Source organism: Bidens hawaiensis, unplaced genomic scaffold (genome assembly GCF_021521415.1).
Source record: "Bidens hawaiensis isolate Kalapana, Puna unplaced genomic scaffold, B.hawaiensis_p1.1 tig00008539_1, whole genome shotgun sequence".
Lineage (NCBI taxonomy): Eukaryota > Viridiplantae > Streptophyta > Magnoliopsida > Asterales > Asteraceae > Bidens > Bidens hawaiensis.
Genome location: NW_027491612.1, coordinates 1,002,268 through 1,025,614, shown reverse-complemented (window position 1 = coordinate 1,025,614; position 23,347 = coordinate 1,002,268). Strand labels below are relative to the sequence as shown.

The 23,347-nt window shown below is 37.0% G+C and overlaps 1 protein-coding gene, 1 long non-coding RNA gene and 1 pseudogene across 2 annotated transcripts; all 3 read left to right on the top strand.

The window, feature by feature from the left end:
* Positions 1-4,071: 4,071 nt before the first annotated feature.
* LOC143529400 (protein PSK SIMULATOR 1-like) lies at positions 4,072-10,553 on the top strand. Its single transcript, XM_077025209.1, has 12 exons — positions 4,072-4,314; positions 5,205-5,515; positions 5,590-5,682; positions 6,156-6,246; positions 6,515-6,608; positions 7,163-7,257; positions 7,366-7,435; positions 8,175-8,266; positions 8,392-8,508; positions 9,344-9,420; positions 9,517-9,561; positions 10,099-10,553. The coding sequence occupies exons 1-12, from the start codon at positions 4,072-4,074 to the stop codon at positions 10,505-10,507; spliced, it is 1,737 nt and encodes a 578-aa protein (XP_076881324.1). The 3' UTR covers positions 10,508-10,553.
* A 9,090-nt stretch (positions 10,554-19,643) lies between these two features.
* Positions 19,644-20,157, top strand: LOC143529398 (uncharacterized). The gene is made up of 3 exons (XR_013134648.1): positions 19,644-19,794; positions 19,885-19,998; positions 20,077-20,157. It is a non-coding gene; the product is annotated as an uncharacterized LOC143529398 (long non-coding RNA).
* Positions 20,158-21,209: 1,052 nt separating this feature from the next.
* Positions 21,210-22,717, top strand: LOC143529415 (20 kDa chaperonin, chloroplastic-like; annotated as a pseudogene).
* The last annotated feature ends 630 nt before the right edge of the window (positions 22,718-23,347 follow it).

Genomic DNA, 23,347 nt, shown 5'->3' with positions numbered 1-23,347 from the left:
GTAGAAAGCTGAGATACAAAATATGAACGGAAAAGTGAAGAAGGTGAAAAGACTTGGAGAAATTTTTTGCGAGTAAAAAAGAAAGTAGAACGGTTCCCTCTATATATACACATCGCAATTAATGTGAAAGATAGGGATACAACTCACGCTCTGGAACCGTCCAATCAGAAGAAGACACGTTAGGCGGGAACTGACAAAAAACAAATTAATTTTGAATCAGCCGCCTAAAACTTCGTGCAATCACCTCGAGCACCACCCCTGACATGACTCAGACTAAAGACGTCACGTCTCAGACAACAGAAGAGTACCCCCAGTTCAGAGGCAATAGGAATCCCGCGGACCAACAAGCCTAACCCATATCAAAAGGTCAGAGCAGAGTCCATAATTCCACCCGCGACATCGACTAGCGAAAGCAACAATGGACCGGGGGGGACTTATAGAGGTAGGGTAGTAAAGCTACCTGCGGATCCCTGATTCAATCCGCGGACCCTCACCCAACACGCGGATCGTCAATAAACATCCGCGAGAGGAACGCATGGACAAACACTTACAATCAGCACAAGACCATCTAAGGATCCATAGTTCCGGAAACATGCTTCGCGGGCACCCATCGTAAACCGCGGATTACCAATGAACATCCATGGGATGAACCCGCAACCAATACTAGGGATTGATCACACATGTGATCCCCGCGTGATATGGAAGAGCAGTTGTAACAAACTACTTCTAGAAGATTTCCCAAATATTCCCTGATAGCGACATCGACCAATGAAAGGTGACACCTAGGCACGTAGTGGCCACCCCATGTCTCGCACGTAATGGCCACGGCCAGACTATCACGACCAATAAAAGATCGACACGTGTCCTTTCAGGTAGAAAGGGAATATTATGATAGTGACAACTCCACCAATTACATTCCCCCACCTTCAACTATAAATACCAAGTACACCACTTACAGGTATGGACACTCTCAAGCCTTATGCAAGATACTCGTACTCTCTTCTATTATTCCAATCAGGACAGTACTTGTTCTCACGCCGGAGGGTGGTTACGGGAAGAACCCCCATCTTATCCTTCCCGTAACGAGACTCACGGTGATTTGTTTTGCAGGCAAGCAGCTTGGATCTGACGTCATTAGTATTCAGTAGACTCACTTGGGGAAAACTAGAGTTCGGACTATCCAGTTCGGACTTTGTTTCTTCAGTTACCTTAATCGCGAAAAAAATAAAAACAGATATGACAATGGTGGTCATCGGAAACTTGCAATGGCTGCAGTGGTCTGATTTTCAATGATCTGGTGGTTGAAGTGATTTTATGGTTGCCAAAAATAAATAAGGCGGTGGCGACGAGGTTGGTTAAGGTTGCATGGAGTATCGGATAGGTTTCTAGTGTGCCTTCGACTTTCTTCGGGTTAGAGGGATGTCTCTTGTGACGATTTGCAGGTCACCAGAATGTTTGCATCCCGCCCGAAAGAAACATAGACGGCGACGGGGTTCTGTTTTTATTGTGTTTCCGGTGGCCGCGATAGGGTAACCAAGGGTGCAGACGAAGGAACGAGTATAATCCAGGTGATTCTTTGGCGAAGACGACGGTTATGATGGAGATGGTGTTGGACGGTGGTGGTTACCCGGCTGTGTCACTGATGATCAGGTGTTTGCGGCGTGGTCTCCGTCATATTCTAGGGATGAAGCATGTTGGTGGCGAGTGGGGGTGACGAGCGGTTATGGTGTTGTATGTGAAACGGGGCTGATTTTGATGGCTAATGGATTCGTCGGAAATGGAATGGATTGAGCAAGTTGAGCAACTAGACAAGGCAAGCTGGGTTTTTATAACCGATGAGGATGAAGGGTAAAAAAAGTATCTTTTGAAATCATTTGTTGAGCAGGTAATATAGTTAAATAATTGGTCTCTAGAATGGTCTTCTTCATCGTTTCCTTTAGCCTATATAAAGGTTTGAACAAAATATCTAACAAGTATTCAAAGAAACCGACTTTGGTTAGATTTTGAATATTGCGTAGATTTTTAATGGTAGAAGAAGAGTGTGTTTTAAAAACGAGCTCTTACCTAATTAAATGTCTCCTCCCATCATTATGTTATATGTTTGTTATTATATAAGTTATTATAATATAATTTTTATTTACTTATGCATTTTTTTTTCATTTAAAATGCATATCCTTGTTGTTATTTATTTAAAAAAAATTATTATTATTAGTAGTAGTAGTAGGTTTCTTATTGTATTATTATTATTATTATTATTATTATTATATTTTAGGATATTTCAAAAGCGTTGATATATTTCATTAGGAAGAACCGTAATAAGACATTAGACATCAGTAGTCAATATTTTTTTTCTTCTTAAAAAATATTTGGATATTTACTTTGGAATATCAATTCCATTACTATCACCAAGAAAAGTTATGGGAATGTAAGGGCAGTTCTTATTGATCTCCACAAGACAGGGTCATAGATCACCATGAAGTGTTGCATTCTTCTCTTTCATACATATGGTGATACGGAGAATTTGTTTCTAGCCAACTTTGGATTTAAGATAGCAAAATCTCGGTGAAAATAAAGCATATTCAAAACATTCCAAACTAAGAGAAGTTCTCAACTTAAAATTGAATGTTAGATCAATTGGTTAAAAATAACTCCTCTACCACTTGTATGGGTGGATATCACTAAAACACCTATTGTAATTGACAGTATCAAATGATATGCATTGAAAAAAAAATGACAATCGAATGGGGGATTTATGTTTAATGAAGAATGAAAGGCGAATAAAACAAGAACAAATAGATTTATATAGAAACTTCAATCGATTATCATCCGTCAAACGTTACAAAGTGTTGTAATCAAATGAACAAACCTATAACAATACATCGTAGGAACTACCTACAAAATCGTGCTAGCAACTTAACAACTCTATCTCTGATCTCTAAATTATCAAATCAATTGAATAGTCTGTCTTGATCCCCATATAGAAAACCTTCCTTATATGCATTGCTAATGTCACATAAAGATTCACCGAACCAACTTGTAATTTCTTCAAACAGTTTCACCAGTAGAAAGTAGAAACTGTATGGTCAGCAACAAGTTACTCTAAATATTAACTTGATGGTACATAACGAGTTGCTCTCAAACTCATTAGCAACTTGTTTTCATCATTAACTTACTTGACATCTTTATTTTATTAACTATAACTTATTAATTAACAGGAAACATAGCTCAACATACAGTTTACATACAATAAAAACAACTCTCTAGACGGTACAAGGGATTGTGATAATAGCAACTTGTTTTGTCAACATTATCACAAACCATTAAAAAAAGAGAAAAAAATATTGACATTATTCTCCTCAAATTTCACTACTTCTTAAAATAGAAATAGAAAAATGCAAGTCCTAAACCGAGGACCAACGTGTGACTATCACTGTTAGACGAGGATGATTTAAAAAGAAAAAAAAAAGGAAAATGTCAGAAAAAACGAAAAATAAATGAAACATGGAAAAGGTTGACATTTGGAATTAGCACAACAAGTTTGACCATTGTATTTCATTTTGGTCTTCCCCATTTCCGACACCCTGCATCGTCTTCTTTCTTTGTTTGTTTTCAAACACCAACCCTAACCCTATCAAGATTTCATCTTTATTCACACAAGCAAGCTTCAAACTTTTCCCTGTATTAGGTAGGCAATCACCTAGATTTTGACTTTTTATATCATCACCATATATATATTTCAAGATTTTGTAATAACTTTGCTACAATTTCTGCGATAATATATACAGTACATCTTTTCTTTTCTTTTCTTTATGATTACTGTGATTTTCTCTTGTGCTTCAATATTTTCTTGAAGGTGATTGATTATTAGCAAACATTAGTCAAGATTATTCTGTTGGTTATTTATTTGTCTTAAAACACAATCATGGTTATATATATATATATATATATAGAGAGAGAGAGAGAGAGAGAGTTTGATATTACACATTCTGTATTGTTGACTAGCGTGACACCTTGTATCTTTTTTCTTAAGCTCTAGGTGAGCTAAGATTTGTAAAGCTTTGTTTGAAAGATATGGGAGCGCGTTCTTCAAAGAGTAAGGGGTCATCATATGTCAATGCGTATGCATATCATGACTTAAACCAATCAAATTTGCAAGATGACTCGACCGATGAAAGAAAGCAAACAAAAGAAGAGGGCTTTAGTCCTAAAAGGAATGTCAGTGGATTTAGTAGCAAAGAGGCTGATGAGTTTTATGATGGGATCCCACGTATCCCTGCAACTTTGTCTGAGAAATCAAGATCTAGAAGCTTTCGGGTAGGTGCATCTTTTGCATTGACTACTTTGTAAAACTATAGCTATAGAATGTTAATCATAATTATTACTAGACTAGATTATTATTAGGGTTACAAGATTTAGGTAAAATGCAGTCTCTTTTACAAACATAGACTGGAATAATATAATTGAATGCTTTCAATGGAGGGGGAAACTCCCAATATATATAGGAAGGTAACTAGAATCCCGATAGATACCTATCTTCGCCATATGGGCCATAAACTAATAAACCCTAATCATAGTTATAATTAACATAAAATGAGAGTTTGTAATCGTAATAAATATATGGATCCGACACATTTTCTTGAACATTTTTGTTTCTAATTTATATATCCGCTTGTTTTGACAGAGGTGTCAAATCGTGCCGGATACACGGGTTGCAGGCTGGCGGGTCGAATTGTTCAACCTGAACATGACCCATAATTTTATCAGTGTATAAAACATCAGCTGATCAGCCTTAACCTGCACACACTTAAAATCGTGTAACCCGAACACAACTCGATTAACCCATTTAGCTAATCGTGTCAAACGGGTTGGTGGGTAATAATCAAGTTGTAAACATGCTAATCACGTTAGTGGGGCTGTAGAAAAATGGGTTAAACGGGTCATAGACCGGCTAGTGAGTCGACCTGGCTAACATGACGGGTTAAACAGGTCAGCCCGAACATGACCCGTTTAAAATACGGGTTAGATATGCCAACCCGAACCCTGAATATTGTCATGTTGAGTTTGAGGTCATGTCAGAATTCGCCACCCCTAGTTTTGATACATAATTACATACTACAAACCCTCTGGTTTTGACCCGTAACCTGACCTGTCCAGTCTGCCCGTATCACCATCTCTAACCATTATCTTATTCTTAATACTTTCAGGTGAGTGCACGCAAAGCCGGTAGCTTAGGTATAGAAAAAGCAGTGGACGTATTAGACACTCTCGGAAGCAGTGTAAAAAGTCTAAATTCGGGCAGCCCGTTTGTCACGGGACACACAACAAAAGGCAACGAACTATGCATTTTGTCATTTGAGGTTGCCAACACCATTATGAAGGGTTCTAGCCTTATGAATTCTCTGTCAGAAAGAAATATAAAACATTTAAAAGAAGTAGTTTTTGCTTCTGAAGGCGTACAAAAGTTAGTGTCTAAAGATGATGATGAGCTTTTAAGAATCGTTGCAGCAGATAAAAGGTTCATACATTTTTTATTTTGTTGATGACCTGCTTATTTTTCTATTATTTTAGTTGATTATGTGGGATTTTCAGGGCCGAGCTGAAAATCTTTATTGGAGAAGTGGTTCGGTTTGGAAATAGATGTAAAGATCCTCAATGGCACAATTTGGATGTTTATTTTGAGAAGTAAGTTTTGTAGTTTTATAGTTTTATGGTATATCTTGTAATTAGAGGTAGTGTTTACGTTTCATTTATTTCTTAACAGTAAACAGGTCGGTTTTAGTTGTGGGTTTGTCAAACGGGTCAAAACAATTTTTTAGCTAAAAGAGGAACGGTTTGAAAAGGTTGAAACTTGAAAGTTGAAAGTCACCAGATTTATATGAAGATTTAAATTTTGTTTTAACGATATTATTTTGTTAAGTACAATTAAAGTAATAGTAATTTATAATAAGGTAGAAAAATGTGTTCGCGGGTGATCTGAACCATACTAAATATGCCCGTTTCAGGCTGAACACATTTTGACCCATTTCAGCCTGAAACATTTAGACACGTTTCATGCTAACACATTTTGACCCATTACCCAACCTACTTGTCTTGCCACCTCTACTTATCAATTGTCACATAATTTTGACTTGGCTTTTGCATTTATTGATTTCCAGACAGGACCGGGGACTTACCCGTCCTAAGCAATTGAAGGCGGATCCTGAAGTAACAATGGGTCAATTGCTAAACTTGGTTCAACATACAGCTGTAAGCATCCCAATTTATATATATATTGCTTATATGGAAGCTAAATATAATAAAACAAAAACTTATAATAATTCGATAATCAGATGTTTGTGTGTTTGTCAAATTCTTATTTATTCAGAGTATTAGTAGATAAAATGGCCAAAAGGAACATTTATGTGAATAAAAAGAGACATGTTTTATGAAATATGAGTGGGTGTCTAACAAAATGGTAAAACGGACTTCTTATTCTACATGGTTTTGAGCTAACGTGCCACGTTTTGGGATGCAGGATCTGTACCGAGAGTTGTGCATATTGGACAAACTGGAGCAAGATGAGCAAGAGAAGAACCAAGGAGTGCTTAATTCAACTCCCATTCCAAAAGGTTAAAACCATAATTCAGTGATCTAAGGGTGGTTCCAAAGTTTGCAATGTTTGATTTGATTTTGATAAAATGTCTAAAGTTCCCTTAGTAATTAACTTGCTGATACTTGAAATGGAAAAGGATTAATTAAATTTGAAAACTAACCAAAAAAGGAAATGTCGTGCATAATTTTTTTTATTGTTTTATTCATATACATGTATAATTATTTGTATCTGTAATTATATATATAGCAATATATATATTATTTAGTTAGTTTCATTGTAATTTTGTGTGTAATAATATCTTTCATGTAACATATATTTATTATATTAAATACAAGTTATTATATATGGTATAAATAGTCAAGCTCGCTAAGTGAAGCTCGGGCTAGCTTATTAAATGAGCTCCAATTTATGCTCGGCTCGATCCGAGATATAACAGGCGGCGAGATATAACGGGTAGCTTAGCTCGTTTACACCCCTATACTGCATACTTCTGTCATATGCTTCATATATCCGTCTGATCATTTATGAAATAATTTATTAAACTCAATTAAGCCTATCGGCATTTTGCAGGCCGTGAGCTGTTTCTAATACAAACACTGAAAGGCCAAAAGAAGCAAGTAAAACTTCTTAAGAAGAAGTCACTATGGTCTAGAAGTATGGAAGATGTAAGCCCGTTTGACCCGTCACAACCTCTAATTTTTGTCATTGATTTCTACTTTTGAGTAATTGAGAATTCTGATGTAATGATGGACCGTGCTTACTATCTGATACAGGTTATGGAAAAGCTTGTAGATACTGTCATCTCTCTAAACCGACAAATAAAAAATGCTTTTGAATCCGCATGTATGTCCTCATGTGGTTTATATACGCACTGATTCATGAAAGTTACAAAAAAGTGCAAACTTTTACTAAAAACTAAACTTTTTCCTTGTAGAATCAACTGTCTTTTATTAATGATATTGATTTTGGCCCACTAGATTTCTGTACTTCTGTCATTATTCAAGGGTATTTTAAACATTAACCAAACCGTTTCATTACTATGATCATCTAGGGGTATAAATTTTCTAACACGAAATTCACAGGTTGGGTTTAGTCTAAAAAGGTATCGGTCAGTTTTAGGTTGAACCCGCGGGTACACTTAGCTAAACAGGTTGGGTTGGGTCAATCTTACGTGTTCACAAAATGACATGTTTAGACATGTATTTTTGTAAGTCTTTTTAAAATGTATTTTATGTCACAATTTAAAATGGTTGTCCCAAAAGTTAAAAGAGAAATGAACATGTAAGTTCTATAGTTAAAACATACACAGTTGCATTTTCTGATGTAAATTTGTAATTTTAGAATATATATATATCGATATGCAAAATGATGAAAAATTGGGTCACATGGGCTGTGCTCATGCCATCCCACAAATGCACTTGTCGTGTATGTCTGGCGCAATTTTTGGGCCCTTGTATAATTTTCGGGTTGATGTCGGTCGCTTTACCAACCCGTGAACATGACCCATCTAGCAGCATAAACTATTCGTTTTTGTTTATACTCATGTTATCTAGTATTTTGATGATGGCATATGATAATGCAGCATCAAGTGGTTGCCCAAACATGCAGCATAAACTTGGACCCGCTGGTCTCGCATTGCATTATGCTAATATTGTCCTTCAAATCGACTCCATTGTGAGTACACACACTTCTTTTTCTTTATTAAAGTTCAGTATCAGTTCTACTCAAAATCTTTCTTAAAATTCAATTTTGGTCTCTTTCCGTCCCATTGTTTCACGTGGGTTGTTTTATTTTAATAGGTTTCTCGAAGCAGCCCGATGACTTCAGTTGCAAGAAGCACATTATACCAGAGCCTGCCACCTGATATAGAATCGTCTTTTTGGTCCCGATTAGCTTCATTTCGTGTTGATAAAGAGGTATTCTGAATGTTAACCTCATCTTCGGTTGAACAATTTTAACTTGATGTGGGGATTTCGACCCATTTGCTTATGAACAGGTCTAGGTGTGTGCTGCATGTGCATGGTTCAGTGACTCGGTTTTGGGCTCAAACTGAATCAAAAACCAAAAATTCGGTTTTTGAGTTTTTGAAAACCGTTCGGTTTTGGTTTGTATTTGGTTTGGTTTCAGTTTTTTCAGTTTTACCATTTGGGCTTGAAGTTTTTAGGCCAAAAGATGTTGGCCCAAAATAATGAAAATTGGGCTTAAGACTTTTTTGTTATTTAATAGTTGATTGATTATTATACATATAGGCTAACATTAGGTAACACTATTTATTAAATTCTTCTAGATTACTTCAAATTTAAAATTAAAAATGAAAAATCCATAAATTCGGTCTGGTTTGGTATTTTCGGTTTTTATTTCATGCAACACCTAACCAAAAATTCGGCTTTCACAAAATCATAAAACCCAACCATCAGTTTTGGTTTGGGTTGGGTTTGACCAGGCCGGTTTGGGTCAAATCGGGTTAAAAACTGGGTTCGGTTCCCACCTGGTTTCTTGTTCTCCTCTAAACGGATCGATTAGGTTATGTTGTAAATGGGTCAAATCAAAATGTATAACTAATCAGGAAAAAATTGAAATTGGTCAAACGGGTTAACATGTCAAAGTATATTCTAACAGAAACAACCTCCTAAGTTGCATCAGTTATTTACAAAATGTATTGAAAACGGGCCAAAAACGACATTGAAAATATATAATTTTAACCTGAAGCCTCGCTTATGTTCTAGAGTTTTATAAAATTCGTTTCTGCAGCTCGATGTTCCCTCTATTAAAGCCGAAATGGAAAAAACGCTCTGTTGGTTTTCTCCGGTAGCCATAAACACAGCAAAGTAAGTGGATTTGTCCCGTTTGGGACCTTTGTCCATGTCAGCTAAGTCAAACTAATCAGTTTTTCACTTTGCTTTTTGTATCTTCTTTTTCAACAGGGCTCATCACGGTTTCGGTTGGGTTGGTGAGTGGGCGGATACCGGGTGAGTCACAAATTTGTTTAGGAATAATGTTTACCATTTGAATTTACACGGGTCAACACTGGTCCAAGTCAAAAAAGAAAATTTTGATAACTGCATCAAACCGTACAGGACAAATTCTGTTCTGGGCTGGCATATCTAACCCAGTGTGTTGTATTCAGGTTGACTTGTTTAATCCGTTTAGGTAATTAGGTTGACCCGCCAACCTGTTGTTTTATGACCAACCAATTTGATTAACACGTTTGCAACTTGATTATTACCAGCCAACCCATTTGACATGTTTAGAAATGGGTTAAACGGGTCGTGTTCGGGTTTACACGGTTTTAAGTGTGTGCAGAGGGTTGATGTTTTTGACATAAATAAGAATATGGATTGTTATATTTTCAAGATATGATCTAAACCAATTGACTCGTACCCCTTAGAGATAAAACATAACCCAAATCAGCCCGTATAATTATAAACGGGCCAAAACTCATAACTGACATCTCTAGTTATTATCAAAAGTCACTCACACCACCAAGCCGGTTTGTGATTATGCAGTTCAGGAGGAGGTCGGAAGCCAAACGGGCTGAACGATAAAAACCGAATTGAAACATTTAACCATGCAGACAAAGGGCCGGTAGAAGCTTATATCGTTGAACTGTTATTGTGGCTCAACCATTTGACAAATAAGTTGAAGATAGATGCAGAAGATATTGGGGAAGCTGGGTCAAACCCAAACTCCCCAAAATTCGCAAACCTGAGGTCGTCGCGAATCACTCCTGCTAAATCGACGGTTCCAAACGAAGAAGATGGTGAGTTGGGGCACAGGGATGATCATATTGTGAATCATATAGAAGGAAGTGGAGAAACTACTGTCGATATTCCGGTGGTTGACTTTGACTCCGGTCACGTGATTGAAAAAGCTGCAGGTATTGACAGTGTGGAAATTGAACCTGTTGTGTGTTGACTTGAGCTTCTTCAATGTGAATATGTTGAAACTATTTGTTATTATAATTTTGTTAGTGTAAAAAATTGTGATGGTTATACATAATCAACCTGCTGTAAACCCTGGATACTTTAGTTTGTATGTATAATAATATAATATGATAAACTGTAGGGGTTTGTATTACGGTGTTCACAGTTTTGGTGTAGGTTCAACTCTTAGCTACTTGGCGGGGTTGGTTTTCCGATTTGTTTAAATTTTAAAAAATGATTTTGGTTTGCATTAAATTTTAAAAATTTATATAAATGATTTATTGATATTATGTTGTCGGTAGGGTTTACACGGCTCACGGCTGGTTCCAAGTCTTAAACTTTGAGCTGAACTGTTTAACCTGTTTTTTTTAATCATAAGAGAGAACTTCACGAATGGTCCTTGTGGTTTAAGTCAAATTTTATGCATGGTTCTTAATGTTTAAAACTTGTATATATGGTCCTTAATCATCAACTTTGATTTTATAATTTGTCCAAAAAGATAACCCAGTTAACTTTTGGTGTTAAATATTGCGTGTGATGGGCAGTTTGGTCCATTTAATTCTTTCTTCTTTCTCCTTTCTCTCTTTCCTCTCATATAAAACTCTTTTTCATACTCATCCCCAACCTCAAGCCTTCTAATCCTAAAATTAAGGATGGTTCACTGTTAAGAAATGTACCAAATCTTCAACTTATATTGATTACTATATAATTATGTAATTTGGTATTATGTGGTTGTGCCTGCTTTGTTCTAACTGTCATGAGTGGTTTCATGGAATCAACTCATCCAGATTTTCAAACCATAGATCCATTATCCATCCAAAACGCTTCCGTAGCCAAGAGCTATATTTAAACATATTATAAAAGTTAATTGCCATTAAATTAATAGTTATACTTCTTTTTAATATAACGTACATGAAAACAAACCTGGTATGGATTCTTATATATTCCAAAAGTTGAGTACCTATCTTTGCATATGGCCATTTAATTGATATTTGGCCACAATAATCAACAATATTCTAAATGCATCTAGTTTATGCTTTACAAAGCCACCCCCAATGCCACACGCAGCTGAAATAAATGATCTCAATAAAATATTTTATTTACCTTACTAAAAACACTTGAATTGATAGTTAAAAGAAAATCATCATAAGATATGAACTTTATCTCAAGTTGGTGTAATTTTTGAAACAAAAAAAGAATGATAGAAAATAACAGGAGAGATAAAATGATGATAGAACTAAATGGACCAAACTATTCCTTCACGTGCAATTTTTAACACCAAAAGTTAACTGAGTTATTTTTTTAGATGAACAATGAAACCAAAGTTGGTGCTTACGGACCATGCATGCAAGTTTTAGACATTAGAGCATTCTCAATCCATTCTCCATCTTTATCTCTATAATTACACTAAAAATATCATCTTTTCTCTCTCATTTTCAATTAAATAATACTCTTTTTACACTTTTATCATTACCTTTTATCTTATTCACTCACAACCACTTTCAAAAACATTAAAAAATTATAGAGATGAACAGTGTCTTTCTCCAAATTTAACCATAAACAGTAGCATTTTCTCTCTCATTCTCTCACAACCACTTTTAACCATCTCTAAAAAATGAAGAATCCCCTCACGTAATTTAAAGAATACATCAAGAATGCTCTTAGGGACGCTTTATAAAATTTGACTCAACCCACATAAACCATTCGTGGAATTCTCGTGAATCATAATAACAATTTTGTTATTACCTACTTTAAGACGATATACAGCTACCCAACGTGCTTTTTGCAATCTCTAATTATAGTTTTTGTCGAAGCATGAAATGAATCTGACCTGATCCATGACGATGTTTCCACGGATTTTTGAGATGAACGAGCCACGTCTTGATCTTCTTCTTCAGCTGATTGAGACCTGCAATGGTTTTTCGGGGGTGTGGAGGTGACTGCTAAGAAATCCAGAGGATCTCTTGTTTACAGACACAAAAAAGTGGTGGTGGCTCTTATTGAGCATGACCCTTTAATAAGGAGGTGGAGACCTCCTTATATAGAGAGTCTCATGGCCACCATCATGGTACCCTAATGGGCCTAGCCCAGTCAGGGTTACCTCCACAAAACCCCCTCAGCCCAATAACATTGTATTAGTCCATATAATAAAATAAGCCAAACATAATAAATTTAGGGTTGTAAAACCGGGTTTAGTACCATACCCCTACAAGCCCCCCAAGTCCAGCGTTGCTCCTGGGCGCGCAAGCGTCTAGGTGGAGCGCTGGACTTTATGAGGTGTGTTAGGTCATGGGGCGGTTTTTTCCCTTTTCTTTGGCCTTGTCTTTATTGTCTTTGAGTTTTGGGAGGGTTTCCTCATGATGGTGACATGTTGCGGTCCTTATGATAATGATGGTGCCCTGTCATATATAAGATATAGCACGCATCATAGTGGCGCGAGGCCAGATAAGAGATGGAGCGCGCATCTCGATAATAATGTAACATAACTTGCGCGCGAGGCAGCTTACGAGTTATGAGAATAATAAAGCCTGCGCGTAATGCGACTTACGAGCTATAAGAATAATAAAGCTTGCGCGCGAGGCGACTTATGAGCTGTAATAATAATGAAGCTGGCGCGAGTTGCGGCTTACGAGCTATAATAATAATGAAGCTTGCGCGCAAGGAGACTTATGAGCTGTAAGAAACACAAAGCTTGCGCGTGAGGCGACTTACGAACTATAAGAATAATGAAGCTTGCGCGTGAGGCGACTTACGAGCTATAATAATAATGGAGCTTGCGCGAGTTGCGGTTTACAAGCTATAAGAATAATAAAGCTTGCGCGCGAGGCGACTTATGAGCTGTATGAATAATAACAGCTTGCGCGCGAGGCGACTTATGAGCTGTATGAATAATAAAGCTTGCGCGCGAGGCGACTTACGAGCTATAAGAATAATAACAGCTTGCGCGCGAGGCGTCTTATGAGCTGTAATAATAGTGGAGCTTGCGCGCGAGGCGGCTTATGAGCTGTAAGAATAATAACAGCTTGCGCGCGAGGCGTCTTATGAGCTGTATGAATAATAAAGCTTGCGCGCGAGGCGTCTTACGAGCTATGAGAATAATGAAGCCTGCGCGCATGGCGGCTTACGAGCTATAAGAATAATAACAGCTTGCGCGCGAGGCGTCTTATGAGCTGTAATAATAATGAAGCTTGCGCGTGAGGCGACTTACGAGCTATAAGAATAATAACGCTTGCGCGCGAGGCGACTTATGAGCTGTATGAATAATAACAGCTTGCGCGCGAGGCGTCTTATGAGCTGTATGAATAATAAAGCTTGCGCGCGAGGCGTCTTACGAGCTATGAGAATAATGAAGCCTGCGCGCATGGCGGCTTACGAGCTATAAGGATAATAACAGCTTGCGCGCGAGGCGTCTTATGAGCTGTAATAATAATGAAGCTTGCGCGTGAGGCGACTTACGAGCTATAAGAATAATAAAGCTTGCGCGCGAGGCGACTTATGAGCTGTATGAATAATAACAGCTTGCGCGCGAGGCGTCTTATGAGCTGTATGAATAATAAAGCTTGCGCGCGAGGCGTCTTACAAGCTATGAGAATAATGAAGCCTGCGCGCATGGCGGCTTACGAGCTACTTTATGTCCCGCGCCACGCGCTGATGTTGCATGCGCGTGCGCGTAGACTTTGGTTTTGTGTTATGCGCCACGCGCAGACGTTGCATGCGCGTGCGCGTAGACTGTGATATGTGTGAGCATGCGATGCGTAAGCATGTGTAATATGCGTGAGCATATGTGATGCGTGAGCATATGTGGTGCGTGAGCATGTGGTATGAGGATTCCCAACCCTTAAGTTTAGCGCGTGTCCATATGGGATATTATGAGGATTCCCAACCTTTAAGTTTGGCGCGTAGCCATATGGGATATTTTGAGGATTCCCAACCTTTAAGTTTGGCGTGAGGCCATATGGGATATTATGAGGATTCCCAACCTTTAAGTTTGGCGCGTAGCCATATGGGATATTATGAGGATTCCCAACCTTGAAGTTTGGCGCGTAGCCATATGGGATATTATGAGGATTCCCAACCTTGAAGTTTGGCGCGTAGCCATATGGGATATTGTGAGGATTCCCAACCTTAAAGTTTGGCGCGTAGCCATATGGGATATTATGAGGATTCCCAACCATTAAGTTTGGCGCGTAGCCATATGGGATATTATGAGGATTCCCAACCTTTAAGTTTGGCGCGTAGCCATATGGGATATTATGAGGATTCCCAACCTTTAAGTTTGGCGCGTAGCCATATGGGATATTATGAGGATTCCCAACCTTGAAGTTTGGCGCGTAGCCATATGGGATATTATGAGGATTCCCAACCTTTAAGTTTGGCGCGTAGCCATATGGGATATTATGAGGATTCCCAACCTTTAAGTTTGGCGTGAGGCCTGATGCGCGCATGCACGGCGATGGAGTGGTGACTCGCGAGTGCGCGTGCATGGCGGAGGTCTCTTTCACAAAACCCACATGGTGGTTTCCGCGGCGGCACATGCACGGCTGCGGAATGAGAGTCCGCGGGCGCGCGTACATGGCGGCGGAAGTCTGGTAATTTTTGGATCTGCAATTTAAGAGTTAGACCTGCAATTTTAAACCTAAAATCCAGGTCTGTAATCTAGATCTAGATCTGTGAATCAGATCTGGATAGATCTGAAGCTCGGAGCAGATTTAAAACCATCACAGATCCGGAGACTAGATCATTCGAGTCCGGCAGTTCCTTTTCGCACAGATCTGGAAGCCTCTTTTAGATCTATGGATCTTTTTGAGCTTTAATAGAACAAGCCTTGAAGCCTTTTTCTGTAAACTTCCAGATCTGGGTTTTTCCTGGGAGAGATCTGACAGCCGAGATGAAGATCGAAGGGTAGTTCGTTGCCGTCCCACGGATGGCGCCAATGTCGAAGCATGAAATGAATCTGACCTGATCCATGACGATGTTTCCACGGATTTTTGAGATGAACGAGCCACGTCTTGATCTTCTTCTTCAGCTGCTTGAGACCTGCAATGATTTTTCGGGGGTGTGGAGGTGACTGCTAAGAAATCCAGAGGATCTCTTGTTTACAGACACAAAAAAGTGGTGGTGGCTCTTATTGAGCATGACCCTTTAATAAGGAGGTGGAGACCTCCTTATATAGAGAGTCTCATGGCCACAATCATGGTACCCTAATGGGCCTAGCCCAGTTAGGGTTACCTCCACAAAACCCCCTCAGCCCAATAACATTGTATTAGTCCATATAATAAAATAAGTCAAACATAATAAATTTAGGGTTGTAAAACCGGGTTTAATACCATACCCCTACAGTTTTCCATTAGTTACTGGTATTAATATTTTTGTTCAAATATAACTAAATTGATACGATCATAACTATATAACAACATAACTAATAAACTACTTTGTTTTCTTTTATAACTAAAGATGAAATACCAAATATATTTTAGTTGGCCCCTAATAAAAATAGACCCTTTGACTAAAAGCTTTAAACACAATTAGACCAAACCTAATAACTAGTATGCCTAGTATGCCTACTATATGTATATTAAAACGATAGAGGCCACAAGGTATCAAGTACAAATTCAATCTCAACTGAGTTTTATCAAAGTTAGGTTTTGTCATTGAATTACTCCAAGTAGCTAGACTTTATTGATTGTTTGTTAAAAAAATAATAATAATTTGGTTTTTTATACTATGTATCAAGGCAAAAGGATTGCTATAGTATAATATAACTTTTACAATTTGAATCTCTTGAGTTTTAAATTGTTATAAATTAGGCCCCTCCCCCAATTTAAACCGTTTAAAATTGATCTTTAACATTTTCTTTTAGAACGAAGTGTCAAAATCGTCACTGTTTTTATGCAATTTTCATCCAAAAAGTTTATTTTGTGCAACTGAGCCATCGAGGTTTTGCACTTCCTGTCAATTACGTCTAAACCGGTAACTTAGTTTTGCTAATGTTAACTCAGGGGTAAAACAGTCTTTATAGTTTCTTTATTATTTTAATACTTTTTTAATTTCAAATTTTAAAATTCTTTAAATCTCTTTGATCATTTGAATCTATTATCCCTAGATCCATGTATTGCCATCCTATCTTAATGATTTCATATAACGATGCAGGCGGTGGTGGTTTCAGATGGTGAGATGGCGGCGGTTTCCAGCAAGAATGATGGAAGCTTGAGTCTCAGAGTCTGTGTTAGAGCTTCGACTGGTTCCGTATTATTTTTCATTTGAGAGAATGGTTCTTTCAATAACATGAAAAAAATCAAAGCCCCAAAAATGATTTACATTAATCAAGATCTAAGATGATGGTGGAGAAATTGAACAATAAACAAGAAACCACCATCGCAAAACTCGATTTACTGTGTCATCTTCTTGTTTGATTTGGCCAGTTCTTACTTGAGACGAGATAGTCAATGTTAGATTGTAGCTTCATCAAGGAAACAGAGAGTATGAGAGTGTGAGGATAAATGTGATTTTATTTATTTTTGTTTATTGTTTTCTATTTTATTTAAAGTGTAAATAATAATAAAATAAATAAGTAAAAAGACATAAACGCCCCTGAGTTAACATAAAAAACTAACATAGTTAACAATTTGGACATAACAGACAAGAAGTAAGAAACCTTAATGGTATGATTGCACAAAATAAACTTTTTGAACAAAAATCGCATAATTGACCAAACTTCAGGAACGATTCCGACACTTTACTCTTTTCTTCTACTAAACTTTGCTTACTTTGCAATTTAGCCCCCAAAAATTTTCATGACTTTAATTTGTGACCTAACATTTGTTTTTTCTTTGTGTTATTATTTATATATTTAAGTTATTGATTCTTTAGCATGCGGAATGTTTAAGTTGTTTAGTATGTCGTTCCGACGTGTTTATTTTTATTTATGTAATGCTGGTAAAACGAAGGCGTATTCGCAATAAAGCATATAAGTTTCATTGAAAACAAAAGTTGTATTCGCAATAGAGTTTTTTTTCTTTTTTATTTTTGTCGTAAACTATATATTGAGTGCTAGCACCATATCGATACCGTAACGAGCTAAACCAAGACCGACAAAGCTTATTTTATATGTAGACATACTTTTGTTTGTTGTGTGGAACCGATAATAGTCGCTATGTTTAAAAATTTGGGCGAGTGAGTAACATACTAGTTGTTGCAAGTTGAGTCTGCATTCGTATGAAGTGAAGTAGATAGAAAAAGCTTCTGGAAGCGTCTTCTTATCTGTTCCTTTGTTTAGATTAGTTTGGGTCTGTTGCTGCTGTGAATATATGCTCCGTGTGTGCTTTAATTGAATTGTTTTATGATGATTTGATTGTAAACAATCAACACGTTGGCGCTGGTGGAGCCAAATGGAAAGTAATGTCAGATTCTGTAAGTCAACAACATCTTCAAAGTGAGTTTTATAAATAAAGCTTTGAGATTTGTACATTGTAATTAGAATTTTATAAATGATTTGTTTATAGTTTTATAGAATGTATTCTTTACAACCTTACATCAAGTTAATTTATTATAAATTTCAGTGTTTTAAAACATGTAAGTGAGATAAACAATTGTGGTCAATCTAATACATAAGTTTGTTGGTTTACACAGAATGTATGATGTATCATAGTCTATAGAAATTAGTTGTTTGCTTTTTAAATTAGGCCTGTTCTTTTGGGTGCACGACAGTTGCTCGATGAAATGTCGGTTGTTTCGTTGTTTGTAGGCTGGTTTTTATTGGTATTTTACCATGAATATGCTTGTTTGTCCTTTTGCATTTGTGACTGGGGAAGTTTTGTTGTCATTTAAAAATGTGAAACAAACCGTTAACCAACTGCAAATCGCTAAAGCCAACCAGTGAACCGGGCCATACATACTTAACCTAATATAACCTCTACCCTCAACTACGATCCATCCTGCCCTCAACCTAATCATCCCCGCTCTCACTCCCAAATCGTGGTTACTACAGTGTGCTACCCAATCGACCAGCCCTTCGAAAGATTTGCTACCCAGGTACTTTTTCTCCAATGGCCAATCTTATTTCCGAAATTGATGAGCAGTGGTTCGATCTTTGTTCTCCATTTGCTAATTTCAGTTTATGCTTATGTATTATGATTGAGGATGTATGTTATGTGTTCTTTGCTAATTTATGTATACTGTTAACCAAGGGTGGCAAAACAAACCCAAATGGGTTGTTTTGGGTCAATTTGGATTATTTTTAAAATTGAGATGGGTCAGGATGGATCAAAAGAGTTTTACAAGAAGGTCAGGATGGGTTGGATAGATGCTAGTGACTTTTGGTTATAGGTTAGAATGGGTTTGTTTATGAGTTAGAATGGACTAAAACAAGCTTTATTCAATTTTATTTCAAACAAAACCCACGCAACCGAATAGAAACCGAGAAATCAAAACCGAAACCATTGAAACTGAACATATACTGAAACTGACCGAAATGAAAAAAAGCAAAACCGAAGCGAAAAAAGAAACCGAAAAAAAAACCGAACCTGAGCCGAGACGAAACCGAGTTTTTTTTATTTTTTTTTTATGAACGAGGAAGACAGGAGAAACATTTTAGTTGTTTTTCTTTTTGCGTTTTCGATTTATATTTTGAGTTATTATTTTTTTATTTATTTTTTTGAATATTTTTTTGAGGGGTTTTTAAAACCCATTGGATTTCAACCTTTACTTGGGTCAAGATGGATTTACTTTACCCATCTTGACCCATACCCATCCTAACCCTCTATTTTAAAAATCCTCCTGACCCATACCCATCCTGACCCATCACCCAAATCCAACCCAACCCACTCATATTGCCACCTCTACTGTTAACAATGGATTTGGTAACGAGTTGCAAGGTACCGTTCTAATTTTCTGCATATCGGATGATTTAGGGATTGTTTGTGTTGCTTAATGTATAGTTGGAACTAGAGGTAGGGGTGTTCGCGGTCCGGTTTTGACGGCTTTTAGGTCAAACCGTAAACCAAACCGGTAGTAACGGTTTTTTATTCCCTCTTGAGGAATATCGGTAAGTTTAGATTTCTAATAACTTTTTAATATTTTCTATTGTTTTTTAATTTTGATTTAAATGTATCGAGTGTTTTCAGGTTACAAATTGCAGTGCTTCCGATGCGCTTGCATCTTCATCAAAGCCACCTTGAATTCCTAATCTGTTTCTTTGGAGGAAAAAACTTATCATCTGATCATCCTCAAGATATACCTGAAACCGATATATCTGCAGAGGCGCTACTTCCATTTTTTCAGGCAAGTTACATTTAATTATTTATGCGTACGTGTTTATCTTTTATTATTAATGTGCTCATTTGCTCAAACTTGGTTGTATTATTGTTTCAGAAGTTTAGCATATCACCTGTTGTCATTTGGGTTGACTACATTCCTTCTCATGTTGACTTAGTTGCATTAGGCCATGGGAAGTTTGTGGAACTTGTTAATATATTTCAATGGAAGGTAATAGTAATATTCTTGATTTCAAGGTAATATTAAAACCCGATAATATACAACTAAACAAGTTATTTACTTCTTCAGGGAGTAGAGTTAAAACTGAAACATGTTGCATCCATTGGTGTTTACGGTTGGAGCAGTGTGTGCGAGACAATTATTGGCGAGTGGTTAAAAGATATTTCTCAAAATCAGGTATTAGACTTATTATATAATTATCATATCTATAGGGGTATCCACATGTAATGCTGTTCAGGCGGCTCCTGGAGCCGCCATAGCTCCTGCTTCAGCTGCTGCGCGTGCGGTTTACTCGGCTCTTCCTGGTGCTAGAAACAGGTAGGTTTCTCTCTTTATGTTGATATAATTAAGCCCATGACAGCAAATAAGCTTATCCGAGATTTATGTTTTTACAGTCTCGATCCGGAGCACAAGAAAGATTCAGTGGATAAATATCTAGGCACGACTCAGGCTGAGAGACGTTAATATGCATATAGTAGGTTATATTAAAGTGTGAAACTAACAAGCTAGCTAACTTGTTTAGCAAGAAACAAGATGAATGAACGGGCAGTCGAAGGGTATGACAAGTGGTAATTTTGGTATTGGTTAAATTGGATTGATGACTCACTGGAAAGGCTAGCTATTGTGTAGATTATCCCTGTCACAGGTCATTGAATGGTTTGTTTATGATTGTTTTGAGGCCAGGGTAGGCCAGCTTCATATTCTGATGGAGTTTTTGTAGATATTAATCATATTATTAACTATTCATATCTTGCATCTCTTGAATTCTCAAGTTGTATAAAGTTCCACATTATTTTTTGTACATAATTTATAAACCGAACTGTTACAAAGCTTGATTATTACCGTAGTTTGGCAGCATAGAGTCGTCGTGTTGGGTTACAGGTTAAAGCGGGTCTGATCAAAACAGGCTAGAAGCTGATGGTATAGAAGTTGGTTTTCCTCTATATGGGTTGTTGGGTAAAGGTTTTGTTACTTTGCCCGCAGAAATGGGTCAGTTTGGACAAACTTAACCCGGCATTCTTTTTCAGCGTTTAGGCATTAGCTGAAGAAGTAGTATTTCTACCCTGTGATGAATTAAATAATTAAATTAAATTAAAAACAAACAAAACATTTTGTATATTAAATCATTTATTTATTTACTGAATACAAAACTTAAAGCGATCACTGGGAGATGGCACTCAAACCTTATTTTGGATTGACTAATGGGATGGGGATTGTGTAATATTCATGGTCAGTTATTTATGGACTACAATGAGCACACTATCTTTTCTAATATACAAGGTGAAGAAAGTGATGGTCAATTAGTTCATAATATAGAATGGGGTTCACAAGACACTGAGTATATAACTACTTTGCGTGACGAGATAGCTACTCAACTAATTTCAAAGTAATAAAATTAATTTTGTATGCGAAGTATTAACTTCTATTTGGATTTTAATATGTTTCCATGGATTTTGAAGTAATAATTTGTAATTTGGATTTTCTATGATGTTTTGTATTTTCTTTTTATATTTATTTATTATTTGGAGTTCTAAACAAACAGAAACAATTCATTCAGCATAAAATAGTTCAAGGGGTAAGATAGTCATTTTATACAGTTATTCAGATGTCCAACCAAAGAGACTTTAACTTATTCAGATCTTACTAGCTCAGACCCTTTCAACCATTCAGACCTTTTATGATAACAATTGCCAAACAGCCCCCTAAATTACATCAGATAATAAACCTCCTCCCTCCGTCTCCAGGGTTTTCCTTTTTTATTATTATTATTATTATCTTTCTTCTTCATTTCAATTTCATACCTACCAACGCATTATCTTTCTTCTCTGGATTCGGAAATGGCCATCGTCACGTGTGTTTCTCCCATCGTTTGAAGCCCTCCTCAGCAGTCAAGCTTTCATCATCAAATGTTTCATTCAGAGCGGGTGCTTACCTTCATTCATTGCATTGCTTTTACATTTCCCTTTTCTATCTGCTTTATTTAAACTTCTGAATGTTATATTTCATCATCTCATCGTATTCGATTACTTGACTTGATATTTTCTTTCTTTCATCTAGTACACTACATTGAAGCCATTGGGTGATAGAGTGTTGGTGAAGAGGATTGTTACCATCAACAGCACAGTCAAAAACTCAGGGAGGTGACTTCAATGGCTCAAACCATCTCTTACTAAAAGAGGATGACATTGTTGGTATTCTTGAGACAGACGAAGACGTCAAGGATTTGAAGCCCCTTAATGATAATAGACTTCTTATCAAGGTTTGCAACCCTCTTTATTTACCGCTAGATCATGTGATGTGAATAAGTTCCAAATGCTTGAAACTTGGTGAACCAACAGGTTATGGAGGCTGAGGAAACCACACCTGGTGGCTTGTTGCTGACACAAGCAAGCAAGCAAGCAAGGAAAACCATCAACTGGCACGGTAAGACATATTTTGGAGTGGAGTTTGTTGCATGTATAATTTTATGTAATTGTTTAAATAAGCCAATGGGAGTGCAGGTGATTGCAGTTGGGCCCGGTCCATTGGGTGAGGATGGAAGTAGAAAAGAGCTAACGGTGTCTGCGGGTAACACTGTTCTTTACTCCAAATATGCTGGGAACGATTTCAAAGGGAGTGATGGGTCGGAGTACATTGTTCTACGCTCATCAGACATCATGGCGGTCCTTGGTTAATTCCATTTTGATTTTTAGGATAAACTTGTTTTGTAATCGGATCATTGAATAAACGTTTTTTGGCATGACACGACACCAGTTTAAGCGAAGTTTAAATTCAATAAAAGGATTAAAGTATGGAGCATTTGTAACCATTAAGCGAGCAACTTTTTCAGAAGAAAGTTATTCAAAACGAACAAAACTGACATGAATACGTGACATTGCAACAAATTTCGTGTAGTGGCGACACCGTTTGCAATGAAAATCACCACTCATTTGATTAGAATGTGTTTCCCTTTTATGATCTTGACTCTTTTAAGTCTCTTTTAGTACTTAAAACTCTTTCTATTTACCTATATGGTTAATTCTAGATAGGCCATGCAAACTGGGCTGGTTTGGGTTAGTTGTCAAAACGGGTTAGGGTCGATATGAGTTCTAAATAAAATGAGTTTGGGTAAAAAAAGATTCTACGCAAATGAGTTTGGGTCAATACCATTGGTTTAAAGAAAGAAAACTCAATTTGGTTTGAGTCAAAAACAGTTTTGGCTGAAACAAAGTCCGGTTGAAAACTTGAAACGAGTCGAGTTAGAAGTAAAAATACAATGGTATTATTATTTTTAAATATTTATAAAAAACTAATAGTTTATAGAAAAAGACCTCCGCCCCATCCCACCCCATCTATCAAA